Consider the following 15,328-nt stretch of genomic DNA (forward strand, 5'->3'; position numbering starts at 1 on the left):
AATTCACCAACCTGTGGCTAAAGAAATTTCTCCTCCTCTCTGTTCCAAAGAGATGTCCTTCTATTCTTAGACTGTGCCATGTGGTCCTAGACTTTCCTACTATAGGAAACATCCACTCTATCAAGGCCTTTTCAATATTTGATAGGCCTCAGTGAGATCTCCCTCCTCCTCCCATTCTTCTAAACTCTAGTGAATACAGTCCCAGAGCAAAAAAAGGCTCCAAGAACATTAAACCTTTCATTCCCTGGATCATTCTCATGAGCCTCCTCTGCACCTTTTCCATTTCCTACACAGCCTTTCTTAGATAAGGGGCCCAAAACTGCAGGCTGCCCATTTCCTTATGAAGGCTCAGCATTACATCCTTACTTTTATACTCTAGTCCTCTTTACACACTGTATTTAAACTGTCTGCATTGCCGATATTAATAGGTCCCATTGGCTCTGTCTTCTGTACTTTCTGCAGAGCCTCTGCATATAATATGCCCATTTCCACCCAAGCATGCTGCACTTCACACCTTTCCTATATACAGGATGCCCTGCATTAACAAAGCTATGTTCTCCACCACATCTCCCACACCACTTTTTACCCTTAAACACAGCTGCTACACAACCAACCTTCTAGCATTGTAAACATCTCAGAGGGGGCAGCACACAGACTCGAACCATATAACCTAAGTTAACCGTCTCCGGTAACTTTTGTTCCATCAAATTTAACTAATACCAATAAGCTATCTGTTCTAGCTCTACCATGAAACCTTTATAAACACTTAGCATCCACAACCTTTCCCCCGACTAAATTATTTTTTACTTGCTCCATGATTACATCTAGAGGCACTCCAGAGATTACTCCCTAAAGCCACTGTTGTTTAATATAATTTCTTGGTGTTATTTTCTTCTTGCCACATCTTCTAACTCCAAAGCTTTCTCATTTTGTTTACTATCTTCAAAAAATACTAAGAATGCCCCATCTCTTAAAGGTTTTACACCCACAGTATCTTCTAGTCCTTTTTACAGATTCTTAGTTGCTCTAATTGGATTGATATCAGAAACCAGTCCACATTCAAAACTTAGCAAAACCTTAAACTCTTCCTTCTACTGCCTTCATCGCTGCATGATAAGCTGCTACAGTCCTCAGTCAGCCGTTTATCGATCCATTTTCCAGAAATCTGTCATTCATCTTCCTCCACAAAACTCCCAACACCGCTTCCCATTTTCTACCTCCACCTTCTCTATCACTTCCTGCTATCTCTACCCCCCCCCCTTCCTGCCTGAGGGAAATCCTCAACAGGAGGCTCGGTCCTTTGCTCCAACTGCAATCACTGTAACTAGCTCCTCTTCCTCAGAGCCTGAGCATAATCCCCTCCTGGCATGACATTTTAGTCACCCTGCAATTGATTGCTAATTTAAGATAAATTGTGTCTCCTTCATGCTGTTAATTCTCATTCATGTGCAATCAAATCGAAGCTGGAACAATCCAAAATAGAGAGTAAACAATTAAAAACCAATTCCTATGGACAAAAGCACTGTACCACATTCCTTTTCAGCTCTGTCTGCTTTTGAAGTTTTCTCTCAATTAAGTACAGGAGCTCTGCAGGTCTGGAGAGCATCTGTAGAGACAGAAACAGAGATAATGCCTCAGATCATAGAAGGATTACAGCACAGAAGATTTAGCCTATCATGGTCACACTAGCTCTCAATTAGAACAACTCTGGTTCTATCAAACCAGCCCTATCTCTGTAAATGAAAGGTCATCAGCTTGAAATTTCCATTGCCTCTACAGATGCTGCCTGTTTCTTGTCTGGATGTATTATTTTATTTTTTATTTTTCAGAGCATGTTTGCAGTTGGTTGGTTGGAGCTGAAGAATGCTGCTCAGGCTCAGCAGCAACTGAACAAGTGCTATAGCAATATTCAGGAACCATTCAAGGTACATAAATGTTGTCATGAAAACTTATTATGGCGCTTTCCGGTTACCTGCGCTCCAAACTAAAATTATTAGAAGCTATCTAAGTGCTTCATCAAAGACTTTTATATGACCTTTGTACATAAAAGTCACAACACAGTTAGACAGAGGGAACAAGAGAAATAACATGCTTGCTATCATGGCTTTGGCATGGACTACAAGGGTTGGGATACCATCTTACCAGTATATGAAACATTGGTTAAACTGCACTTGTGCAGTTTTGGTTGCCAAATCATAGGGTGTCATTAAGTCAGAGAGTGTGGAGAAAAGAGAACGAAGTTACCAGGTCTTCCAATATAAAGGAACGAACTACAACAAATCAGAGTGGATCGCATTATTAATGCATTTATTATTTTACTTGGAAGGGGAGATGTACTTCCAGCCAAGTTTTTGTCTGGTCGAAACAGAAATCAGAGCTATATTTCCAAAGTACATGTAAATCTTTTTTACAAAGGACAGTGACTCAGAGGGGCTGCAGAATATTCTCGAGAGAGAGAGAGGGTGAGCAGCCAGAGGTCGTGGTGCACATTGACACCAATGACATAGGTAGAAAGGGGAAGAGGTCCTGTGCAGCGAGTATAGGGAGTTAGGGAAGAGGTTAGCAAGCAGGATCTCCAAGGTAGTAATCTCTGATTTACTCCCAGTGCCATGTGCTAGTCAGGGCAGGAATAGGATGATCCTACAGATGAATGAGTGGCTGAGGAACTAGTGTAGGGGGCAAGGTTTCAGGTTCTTGGATCATTGGAACCTTTTCTGGGACAGGCGGGACCTGCACAAGAGAAACAGGTTACACTTAAACTGGAGGGGAACCAAGAGATTGACGGGGTGCTACTTGGGAGGGTGTAAACTTGTTCAGCAGGGGGATGGGAACCAGAGCACCAGGTCATAAAGTGGAGGGATGGAGAGGAAGGTAGATGTATGAGCCAGTAAAACCAGATGGGAGCAAAGTGATAGATACAATGGGACAGATAGCTTGAATGTGTGTATTTTAATACTAGGGAAATTATGAGTAAAGTTGATGAACTTAGACCATGGATCAGTACGTGGCCACTACAAAGGTTCAGCAGTTCAATTTATTGTCAAAGTATGTATGTACAATACAACTCTGATATTTGTCTTCTCCAGATAGCCATGAAATACATGAAAAGAAAAAGAAACAAAACTAGCAGACCCCAGAATCCCCCACCCCCTCCCCGCAGAAAAAAACAGTAACAATGCCAACAAATCTCCACCCCCTCCCTACAGAAAGAACATTGGCAATTAACAATCCCTGACCCCCTCTCACGCAAAAAGAACAGCTACAATGCCATCAAAAATGCCCTCCCTCCTCTCCCCCACCCCCAGCTCACATACAAGGAACTATCAGATTACCCACCCACTAATCGCCCACAAGATAGAAAACACTGAAAAATTGAAGGAGACCAATTTGAAGTACAGTCCAATCACATAAATCTCGGAACAATGAACAATCCTCCGTGACTCAGAACTCACACCTGCTCTGAATGGTGGCCTCTGTTGTGAGTGATCAGTGACATCCTCTGCATTCACCTCAGTGGCCTCTGTAGAGAGCGGTTGCTGACTGGGTCTGAACGCCACTGACCCAGTGGCTTGTTTTGGGAGGATCACTGACCCCCTTCGTACTCACCTTGATGCTTCACTCTTCCTCGCCACTTTGAGATGGAGTCGTTCATGACCCTGTGTCTCTTTCCCATGAGCCAACTCATGTCCTTTTCAGCCCCCCGCCCCATCTCTGATCTCCACGAGGCAGCTCTCTGGACACAGCTTAGCGCCAAATCACTCGATCGAGTTCCAAGCTACACATCACAGATTTCAACAGTTTATGTAACACAAACAAGACAAAATTACAAGCAGAAGGTGTAGAAAAAGTGAAATAATTTAAGAGATTTGTCATTTGGAAGGTGTTGCCTGAAGAACCATTGGAGCCATCTTAACTACAGAGACTTGGTTGAGAGAGAAAGAGAGAGAGACCATCATTATGCCAAAAGATTTGGTGAAATTATCAGAATGTAATTATCAGCCTTTATGTAAAAAAATTAAGGAAGATATGGCAAGATGGAACCTGATTCCTTTCTTCAGTCTGAATTCAAGGATTGAGTCTATTAAAATGAATATGCTGCCCAGACTGTTATATCTCTTTCATTCTCTACCAATAGAGATTAATCAAAATCAATTCAATGAATGGAACAAGATGTTATCAAGGTATATTTGGCAGGGTAAAAGGCCTAGAGTTCGTCTCAAAACTTTGCAATTAGTAAAGGAAAAGGGGGGATTGTGCCTACCTTCTCTTAGAGATTATTGTTTTGCAGCACAGTTGAGAGCTGTGATACGTTGGTGCAACCCATCATATGACGCTCAATGGAAAAACATTGAGGAGGGGATACTTCCCATCCCCATACAAGCAATTTTGGCTGATAACAACCTGCAAAGGTATATAAATACTATTGATAACCCATGGGTGAAATTGACTCTTAAAATATGGAAAACTACTATAAAAGAATATAATCTAGAGAGAGATATTGCAATTCTTAAATGGTGTGCATATGACTTGGATTTTACACCAAATAAACTGGATGCTAGATTTAAGGACTGGACAGCTAAAGGAATAACAGTTCTTTGCAACATAGTGAAAGAAGGAACACTGTTCAGTTTTGAAATGCTTAACGAGAAACACTTATTAGAAAAACAAGATTTTTATCAGTATTTACAGATGTGACAATATGTAATAGGACGCTTAAAAATGTAACCAAGGCAAGTACATGCTTGATAGAGCTATTTAGAAAATCATATAATTCAGATAACGGTAGTAGAATCATTTCAAGCATGTATAAGGGGTTGTCAAATCTTAAAACACATTCGACTTCATACATTAAAACAAAATGGGAGAAGGAAGGAGGGATAATTATATATCTGAGGAAGAATGGACAATAATATGGAGGTATCAATGAAAGTGTACCAGTTCACAGAAATGGAGGGAGTTTGAATGGAAAAACTTTAAAAGATATTTTATTACACCCTCTCAGAAATCCCATTATGATAGTGACCTCCTTGTTTGCTGGAGAAATTGTGGAAATCAAAATGCAAATCACTATCATATTTTTTGGGACTACCCTGTTATCAAAGACTATTGGAGGGGGTTACACAATGCCCTACAAGACATCTTTAAATGTGAAATACCCTTAGAGAGTAAGACCATATATTTTGGGTATATACCTCAAGAATGGTTGAAAAGAGATAAATATTTAATGAATATACTGTTGGTGGCTGGTAAAAAGACTCTTACCAGGAAATGGTTATCACAGGAGAGCCCAACTTTAAATACATGGATGGAAATTACAATGGAAATTTACAAAATGGAGAAGATAACAGTATCTGTTAATCATAAGCTGGACCAATTTGATTCATACTGGGAAAAATAGTTTAACTACATAATGCCTCATAGGCCTGATTTTATTCTCACAAATCAATGAATATGTTGTAAAAAAAAATCTCTCCCTACTTGTACATAGTTTTTTTCCTTTCGCTTGTTTTTTCTTTCCTCTATAAGTGTATACCTCAGATAAATACTTTGTGGAGATTTGTGATATATATGATTATATGATATATATGTACAATGTCTGAAATACATCTTATGGAAATGTTTGATGATGAACTTCAATAAAAAAAATAAATTACAAAAAAAAGAGAAAGAGTGCGAGACAAGAATGGGTGCTTAATTTCCCAGGATTTTGATGTTTTAGAAAAGATAGAGAAGGAGATAAAAGAAGTGGGGGAAGTTGCACTACTAATCAGGGACAATATCACAGTCACTCTCAGAGGACTCATTCACTGGTTTATATGGGCGGAACTCAAAAATAGGAAGGGTGCAATCACTCTGATGAATTGTTCCACACAGTCCACAATAACCACCGTGGACCTGGTGTTGGCTAATCAGTCTGTCCAGATGAGAGACGTTTCGGTGAATGAGCACTTAAGGAACAGTGACCACAACTCCTTAAATTTTAAAATAGCTATAGATAAGTACGGACCTTGCAGGAGAGTTTTAAATTGGAGCAGGGCAGATTACAAGAGCATTAGCCAGGAACTAGAGAGAGTTAATTGTAAACAGCCATTTTGGGCAAGTCCACATCTGACATGTGTTGGGTGTTTAAAGACCAATTGCGTGGTGTACAGGACAGGTGTGTTCCAGTCAGAAGGAAGAACAGGAAATAGCCAAATGAGAGAGCCTTGGATATAGAGAGGGGTGATGAATGACTCTGTGGTTAAGAAGGTGTATGGTGTATTGGCCTTCATCAATCGTGGAGTTGAATTTAGGAGCTGAGAGGTAATGTTGCAGCTATATATAGGACACTGGTCAGACCCCACTTGGAGTACTGTGCTCAGTTCTGGTTGCCTCACTACAGGAAGGATGTGGAAAGCATAGGAAGGGTGCAGAGGAGATTTACAAGGATATTTCCTGGATTGGGGAGCATGCCTTATGAGAATAGGTTGAGTGAACTTGGACTTTTTACCTTGGAGCGAAGGAGGATGAGAGGTGATCTGATAGAGGTGTATAAGATGATGAGAGGCATCAATAGTGTGGATAGCTAGAGGCTTTTCCCCAGGGCTGAAATGGTTGCCACAAGAGGACACAGGTTTAAGGTGCTGGGGAGTAGGTACAGAGGAGATGTCAGGGGTAAGTTTTTACTCAGAGAATGGTGAATGCGTGGAATGGGCTGCTGGCAACAGTGGTGGAGGCGGATATGATATGTTCTTTTAAGAGACTTTTGATACGTAAATGGAGCTTAGAAAAATAGAGGGCTATAGGTAAGCCTAGTAATTTCTAAGGTAGGGACAAGTTCGGCACAACTCTATGGGCTAAAGGGCCTGTATGGTGCTGTAGGTCTTCTATGTTTCTAAGAAGAAAAAGTGTGTAAAGCTTAGGAAGCTAAATTAAACAAATGTTGAGGATTATAAAGAAGCCAGAAAAGAACTCAATGGAGAAAGTAAGAATGCCAGGAGGAGCTATGAAAAGTCCTTTTCAAGTAGGATAAAGAGATAGTCTTGATGGATATGTCCCCAGGGTCTGATGGGATATACCCCAGGTTATTGAAAGAGCAAAGAGAAGAGATTACTTGGGGCTTTGACCAATATCTTTGTGCCCTCTAGTCACAGGCGAGGTCCCAGAGGACTGATGTGTACCAAATTTTGGTCCATGATTCATGAGGGAAACTTGACTGAGAGTTTTGATGAAGGTGGAGCTGTGGATGTTGTCAACAAAGATTTTAGTAAGATGTTTGACAAGGTCCCTCATGGGAAGCTCAAAGTTCACACAGTTGTAAGTTCAAAGTAAATATATTATCAAAGGACATGTATGTCACTATATACACCTTGAGATTTGTCGTCTTGAAGACATACATGGTAAATCCAAAAAACACAGTAGAATCAATGAAGGTCTGCACCCAACAGGGCAGACAAATAACCAATGTGCAAAAGACAACAAACTCTGCAAATGCAAAAGAGAGAATGAATTAATAAATAAATAAGCAAGCAAGCAATAAATATAGAGAACATGAGATGAGGAGTCCTTAAAAGTGAGTGCAAAGGCTGTGGGGAATCTTCAGTGGTGACAGGGCATCTTGATCTTTTTTATACCATTGATCAATACCATTATGCAAGGGATCCATGGATCCCAGGTTAGGAACCACTGGGTTAAGGCCATTAAGATATTGGAATGGATGTGATTCAGCTATCAAAATATCATGAAGAATGGTGGGACTAAAGTTAAGTAATTAGGAATTAATTTCAAAATGCAGAGCCAGGGGATTTGAGGAGACATTTCCACAGTAAATATTGAAAAATGAGGTTTCGTAGGGGGTTGGTGGTGAAGGGAAGTATGGAGACAGTGAAAACAAGAATGCGGTCAGAGATTGCCTAACTGGTAAAAGTAGTTACAATAACAAGATTAAGAGAGTGGTTATAAAAATGGTAGCAGAGCCTATATAAAATAGGATACTTAGGGAAACAAGGAGAGTTGACATGAAAGATTACTTGTGCGTCCTAGACTGAAATATGAAGAGGCAGCATTGGGAATCTGAATGTAGAATCTAAGCTGTAGTGAGAGTGGAGCAATGACTGGAATAGGAAACAAGGAAGAATGTAGGCTTAAGACAAAAAGTATATTTTGAGAGATAGGTATTTTTTGCATTTTCAGTCCATTAGACTTGCAAGTAATAAAGTTTATAATGTTTTTAATGATGATCCAGACTTTTCAAAAGAAGTGTGTTGGAAGCACCCTTGTTGAATTTCCAACATTGCCCTCCATCTCACTAGGGATGCTGTCAACATACTCCCTGTGAACAAGAATTGGAATTCTTGACCTTCTAAACCTGGACATCATGGCAATGAGAAATACAAGGCAAGATTTGAGTAAGGTGCTTGAACAACAGCTTTCATTATACTGATATTCCATTTATTTCTCTCTCATGGCCTCAGATTTGGAGTGAAAATGCAGATGGGTCAGGAGCTGTGAATTTCTTAACAGGAATGGGTGGCTTTTTACAGACTGTACTATTTGGCTACACAGGATTCAGGTCAGTGCAAATATACTTTTTAGGATCATTGGGATATCCACCAATTGATGTTATTTTGCTCAAGCACTTTTATTCAAGTTTAATTATCATTCAACCTTACATGAATACAGACAAATGAAACAGCGTTACTGCAGGGTCAAGGTGCAAAACACAGTACCAATAGTCATCCATAGCTCAAGGCAGATATAAGCAGTAAAATACAGTCACACAAAAATATATAGTCCAAGCCCCTGAGTCCATGAATGCTGCAGCAATCTGCAGTTGAACGCAGTACAGCTGATCTCCTGCTGAGCGAACTCTGGGATCAGCACTGACCCCAGCATGGACGCTGTGCCACATTGCCTCTTGCATTCCAGATAAGAGCCCCACCCCGATGCCTCCACCTGGGTGGCTGCAAACAGGCAACACTTTGGCTTGAGGACCAGTCCTTGCTATGGCCGAGGCCACGTAGCTTTCTCGCTGTCCGCTCCTGCTTTTTGCCAATAAACCAATGAATTGTACTTGCAGCATTTCACACCACCAGTGTCCAACAGGGTCTTCCAATCACAAGGAAAGCGACTTGCTTTTAGACTGCACACTCCCTTCATGTACCAATGCCTCTCTGTTGCAGGCAGTAATACAGTCTGCACCAGGTCCAGCTCCTTCAGGTTCTCCAGTGAGCAACTTGCTGATGGGGTAGACCTACAGTAATCGACGTTCACACATTCAAAATTTCCAGGCTTGATCTTTGGCTACCAAGCAGCATTAGAAATCTCTAAGCCTATCAGCTGCCTCTGAATAGAGGTAAACATATCTTGCACAAATAGAGTTATTTAAATTCACTGATCATTTGGAAGTAAATTTTAAAATTTACCTTTTTAGCAGTTGACGCCAGTTTCACAATAAATTCTGTTTGTTCTTTAAATTTATTTCAAAGATAAATACTTTCCCATGTGAGGGTAAACTGATAATGAACTAGCCTAGATAGTTGTATTAAACATCTTTATGGCCTTATCCTGTATATATCTACTTGGTGCATATTCAACATTATCCCAAGACACTATAGGTGTAAATACTAAGTAGTTCAGTCTCTGTGGAATTCATTTTCCACAGTACTTGTTTGAGGGGATATGCTTCTGAATGTGACTCAACACAGACTGTGCACAACTCTTACTCCCTGAACAAAGAATCATGGTTGAGGACCTTTTTTTTGTAGTTATTGCCATTCCAAGTTACTGCTTTCATTTTATGATGTCCATAATTAAACTAGATCTTTGCTTTGTCTTTTTGTTCTGCAGAATTACAAAGAATTGTTTGCTCTTTGATCCCATTATCCCAGAGGATATTGATGAATTACAGATTACTGGAATTAATTACCTTGGAAATGTACTGCAACTTAAACTATCAAAGGAACAGGCCACCATTGTTTTGATGAGATATGAAATTCGATACATGGCCTTGGAGATAGTTCTACAGGATTCAGGAAGGACTTTTGTTTTAAACAGAGGTACAGAAAAGCTTGTTCATGTAATGCTGTGTGCAGTAATTAATTTTATAAACATACACAACATCTTGCATGTCTGTTCATATAGAAAAATATGCCTCTGTAGCGGTGTGCTACATGCAGCGCTAAAATTACGACACGGAGCCGGTAACTGCAGTCGAAGAAAAAAACCTTATTCGAAATCCTCAGCCTCACTTTTAAGCCTCACTCAACCTGCCCCCCGTGGCGCAGAGGCTCCAAAGCTCTGTGCTCGCATACCCCCGTAGGCTATCTCCCTTAGCCGGAAAGCTGGCTAATTGTGAGCCGGTTCGGATGTGCCAGGAAATGGGTCGCCACATAACCCCCCCCCCCCCAGAACCGGCGATACACCCTCCAATGTCCACAGTCTGGGCCGGAACCTGCTTGGGAGGTCAGCCTCTGCGCCGAGGTGCCGGAAACTCGACTGGTTGCGCCAGGTCCACATGGGCCGGTTTGAGTCAGTCCACCGTGAAAACCTCCTCTTTCCCCCCAACGTCCAGCACGAACGTGGACCCATTGTTCCGGAGCACCATAAACGGCCCCTTGTATGGCCGCTGCAGCGGTGGCCGATGCCTGCCCCTTCGTACAAACACAAACTTACAGTTCTGCAGGTCTTTGGGTACGCAGGTCGGGTTCCGCCCGTGCTGTGAAGTGGGTATGGGGTCCAGGTTACCGAGCTTCTCACGTAGTCTGCCCAGGACTGCTGCGAGGTCTTCCTCTTGCCCCCGTGGGGCTGGTAGGAACTCCCCGGGGACGACCAGGGGCGTGCCGTATACCAACTCGGCCGACGAGGCATGCAAGTCGTCTTTGGGTGCTGTGCGGATGCCGAGTAGGACCCAGGGAAGCTCATCTGTCCAGTTGGCTCCTCGCAGGCGGGCCATGAGGGCCGACTTCGGGTGACGGTGGAAATGCTCCACTAGCCCATTCGACTGTGGGTGGTAGGCAGTTGTGTGGTGCAGCTGAGTCCCCAAAAGTCTGGCCATAGCTGACCACAGGCTGGAGGTGAACTGGGCGCCTCTGTCGGAGGTAATGTGGGCCAGTACACCAAAGCGAGTTATCCAGGTGGAGTAAACGGGCAGCCCACTCGTGCCGTGAGAGTCCGAAAGCCCTGAGGAGCAGGGCTTTGAATTCCGTGTACTTGCCGTCCGCCGGGGGCGACTGTACGAACTCCACGACCTGGGCCTCTGTGTCCTGGTCGAGGGAGCTCACCACGTAGTAGTAGCGGGTGTCTTCTGAGGTGATCTGGCGAATGTGGAATTGGGCTTCGGCTTGCTGGAACCATAGGTTCGGTCGCTGTGTCCAGAAACCTGGCAGTTTCAACGAAACCGCATGAACAGAGACGGCGTCGGTCATTTCTGGTCCAAAAATCGTTTGGACCGTAGCGGTGTGCTACATGCAGCGCTAAAATTACGACACGGAGTCGGTAACTGCAGTCGAAGAAAAAAACTTTATTCGAAATCCTCAGCCTCACTTTTAAGCCTCCCTCAACCTGCCCCCCGTGGCGCAGAGGCTCCAAAGCTCTGTGCTCGCAAACCCCTGTAGGCTATCTCCCTTAGCCGGAAAGCTGGCTAATTGTGAGCCGGTTCGGATGTGCCAGGAAATGGGTCGCCACACCTCCTAACTTGCTTAAATTAATCTCTTGGGAACAAGTTAGACAGAGGACTCATCTAAGTTATAATGTTGGTTCCCCCTTCTCTACATATATCCATCTTATGCCAACTTAAATACAACTTCTATGGGTAGAGGATGAAACAGAAGTAGTTGGCTTCACTCTGATGCTCCTTTTGTACTTGTCCTATCAGGACTCATTCCCACTTGTGGCAGAGTCCAAGGATCACAGGTTGGCTTCATCAGTTACCTAAACAGCTGAAGTGGAAGCAAGTAGTGCTTGACCTCAAAGAATGGCTAAGAATAAGATAAGCTCTAGGGGTTACATTTTTAAAAAATCATACATTATGAAACTATTTTAGATTTATAAATATATCTTCAGCATGTTGGAATTGAACAGTATAGGACAAAAGTAAAGATTTCGAGGATGTGGTAGAAGAAAAGTCATCATTTCATGCAATGATAAATATTTTCCATTTAGTCACTGTTCTATTTCTGGTGCATCAGTCCTATTTTCTTTAAACACAAACAATATGAGCTGTTAAATTGTTTCTCCACATCTTGAAAACAACACCAACGTGTTGTCCTTTAATGTGATAAACACCTTGGCTGAAAAATTCAAGTTTTCAAATCGCGAATTTTCAGTTAAGTGAAATGTTCAAGGCTCTGGGAACATCAAAGTGGACATTGTAAACTGTCAGAATAGGAAAGGTGCCAGCTGTGATCAAAGGGTCATGGGGCAGGGAGGATTAAAGGACAAGGATTGGCATCTGAGATCGTTGAGGAAGGGAAGTGGCTGTTGAGTGAGCTGAAACATTAGAGACTAGGGCCTCCATCAGGGTATATGGCAAACCACTGCCTAGGGATCATCAGCAGTAGCTTGGAAAAGAGGTCTAGGTCAAAGGATTGGAGAGTTTTGGTTAGGTCAGTGGATCCAGAGTTGAGACTCAGGGAGTTGGGAACAGAATAGGTGGGTACGGCCATTCAGAGGAGGTCTCTGAATGAAATACGAGCTTCCTTGCAGTGCTCCAATGAAACCATCCCGCACATGACGAATTGCATCAGTCCTGCAAGGGTGATCTGTGCAGTAAACACCAGGTTAAATCTGTGGAGTAGCACAAGACATCCTGAAGGTAATCGCAGCTGTGTTTTGTTTCAGGTAATCGCTTAATTAAAAAATAGCACCTAGAATTATGTACAGTAGTTAAATAGGCCATTGCTTTATTCAGAAAGCCATGGTTTTGAGCAAAGAGCAGGGTCTTATTTTGTGATGTGAACAAATAGATAAAAACAGACATAAACATTCACTGACAATGATATTTTCAAGTATAAAGTTCAAAGGGCAGATGGCTGGGGTATTGAATGATAATGAAAATTATATTGTTCTATTGATACAAAATATATCCCTTCTTTGGGGAAGCTAAGCATGTTCATTATTTTGAATTAATATGTAAACACACATTCTAATGAACTTGAGGATTGGATTTTAACTTGCTCTGTATGTTCAGTCCTATGAAATTAATACGTTATGTTTGGCCTGATTATATCAAGTGTTGCTGAACTAAACACGGTCACGTTGGAGTTCAATAGTTTAATAGTTTCATTTAATATCAAGAGAAATATATACAATACACAACCTGAAATTCTTGTTCTTCGCAGCCATTCATGAAAATAGAAGAGTGCCCCAAGGAATGAGTGACAATAAAAATGTTAGAACCCCAAAGCCCCCCTACTCCCTCCCCCCACGCACAAGCAGCAACAAAGCAATGACTCTCCCCCTCCCCTACTTACCCCTGCAAAAAAAACCATCAGCACCCTCCACTCGCCAAGGAAGCAATAACAAAGCCCCCAAGAAAGACCGTGATCTGCTGTACAACAAAAAATAAATTGTTCACCCAACAATTCAGCATACCACAATTTCTGTTTCTCCCCAATAAAGGGACAGAGAGATATCCCCTTTCGTAGCGAGAGGGGAGGCAACAAAATATCTCACTGATTTGCAATGATTTCCGTGTTCTCTGACTTGAGAATTGGCAACAAACTCTCCCTCACCAATGAGAGAGAGAGGGGGAAAAAAATACGAATTTGCTGAGCTGATAAGATACATAAGTATCTATCTCAGATTAATAGTGGTCACAATCATTTGCTATTCTAATTACATTTTGAAAACAGTAGGCACACTGCTTTATGTTTCACACTTATGTAGTTCACCAAGGTCACAAGAAACATTGAAAGGCACCAATAAAGATGGGAAGTGATGGAAGTATTGCATTGAGATATCGGATGAGTCGTGAAGACATTGAGTGGCAGAGGGGGCAGCAAGGTAGCGTAGTGATTAGAACAACACACTACAGTGCCGGAGGCCCAGGTTCAATTCCCACCACTGTCTGTCAGGAGTTTGTACTTTCTCCCCATGACTGTGTGGGTTTCTTCCAGTGGTTCACTTTCTCCTGCAGTCTAAGATAAACCGGTTGGTAGGTTAATTGGGGATTGTAAATTGTCTTGTGGTTAGGCTAGGGTTAAATCGGGGGTTGTTGGGTGGCGTGGCTTGAAGAACAGGAAGGACCTAGTCCACAATGCAGCTCAATAAGTAAGTAGGTAAATAAATAAATAAAACAGGCTCAAAGAGCTAAATGCTTCTCAGGCAAAACCCTAAATTTGTAACAATCTATTTCATTCTTTATTACAGATCAACCTGTGTCTTTTCTTCTGGAACCTGGGAAGATTCAAGCTAGGTGTAATACTGATTCTTTTGAAATGTGTACAAAGTTATAGCTTGTAATTGAACATTGTTTACCACCCACAAAATACAGGTTCCTACGTTTTTTTAAAAATGAAAATTTGAGAGATGTTGCATGCAACCGGGATTGTAAATTTTATAGTGAATTATTAATTTCTTTCTCCTGCCTTTCTACACCAAAGATGTGGATTCTTGCTGAGGTATGATTCCACTAAAGTGCAGAGTTATTCAGTTATATTTTATATATCTAGTTATATTTTATATATCACCTATTATATTTTTATATATAAGCCTAGACTGTGAGGAATATTACTTCAGTTGAACCTGAAGGTGTGTTTGCATGTTTATTTCTGAGTGGAGTCATCGTATTTGGATGGAGCTCTGACCGATTCCCTCCACTCCACTCCCAGTTTTTTAAGATCAGAGTTATCTGCAGACTGAGTTTACAAGCTTTTTACTTCAAGTGTATGTGAATACTCCCCAACATAACACGTATTTTATCGACAATTGTTGGAGCAACCTAGTGTGATCCATTCATAAATGTAATTTAATCCAAATGTCTATGAATTACTCAAATGCAAAACTATCTTTAAAATTCAGTATAAATTGTTTCAATAAATGATGCCTGTTGACTCTTGTATCCTGTGTTTTTATTTTTAACCAGTATTTCTTGCTTTAATCTGAATTCCCCCCACAAAATGTAATCTCATCACAAAATGAAACCTTATGTCTTGGCATATCTCACACTTTACTGTTACTACTAGGCTAGGGGCCTGTTCCTGGTTCAGTGAAGTGTGCAGAAGTGTGCTAAGCATCATTAGATATACTGAAAAGTGAGGTGCCAATCTGGGAGGGTATGCTTAATATCAATAGGCCTTACAGAAAAGTGAGGTGCCAGTCTAGAACAGAATGCAGAATATCACTAGGT

At 41.6% G+C, this 15,328-nt stretch overlaps 1 protein-coding gene across 8 annotated transcripts in view; it reads left to right on the forward strand.

Moving 5' to 3' along the window:
* The window catches only part of pgghg (protein-glucosylgalactosylhydroxylysine glucosidase), a 48,696-nt gene extending 33,664 nt beyond the window's left edge, over window positions 1-15,032 (forward strand). For 5 of the 8 annotated variants that reach the window (XM_059975634.1, XM_059975635.1, XM_059975631.1 and 2 more), the window contains 4 exons: window positions 1,830-1,925; window positions 8,454-8,551; window positions 9,829-10,037; window positions 14,350-15,032. In XM_059975634.1, coding sequence (XP_059831617.1) covers window positions 1,830-1,925; window positions 8,454-8,551; window positions 9,829-10,037; window positions 14,350-14,435 — 489 coding nt within the window. In that variant the 3' untranslated portion in view covers window positions 14,436-15,032. Of the gene's footprint in view, window positions 1-1,829; window positions 1,926-4,288; window positions 4,410-8,453; window positions 8,552-9,828; window positions 10,038-14,349 lie in introns of those variants that run through there. The other 3 variants (XR_009513299.1, XR_009513300.1, XM_059975636.1) reach the window with 3 other exon arrangements.
* Window positions 15,033-15,328: the final 296 nt, after the last annotated feature.

Source organism: Hypanus sabinus, chromosome 7 (genome assembly GCF_030144855.1).
Source record: "Hypanus sabinus isolate sHypSab1 chromosome 7, sHypSab1.hap1, whole genome shotgun sequence".
Classification (NCBI taxonomy): Eukaryota; Metazoa; Chordata; class Chondrichthyes; order Myliobatiformes; family Dasyatidae; genus Hypanus; species Hypanus sabinus.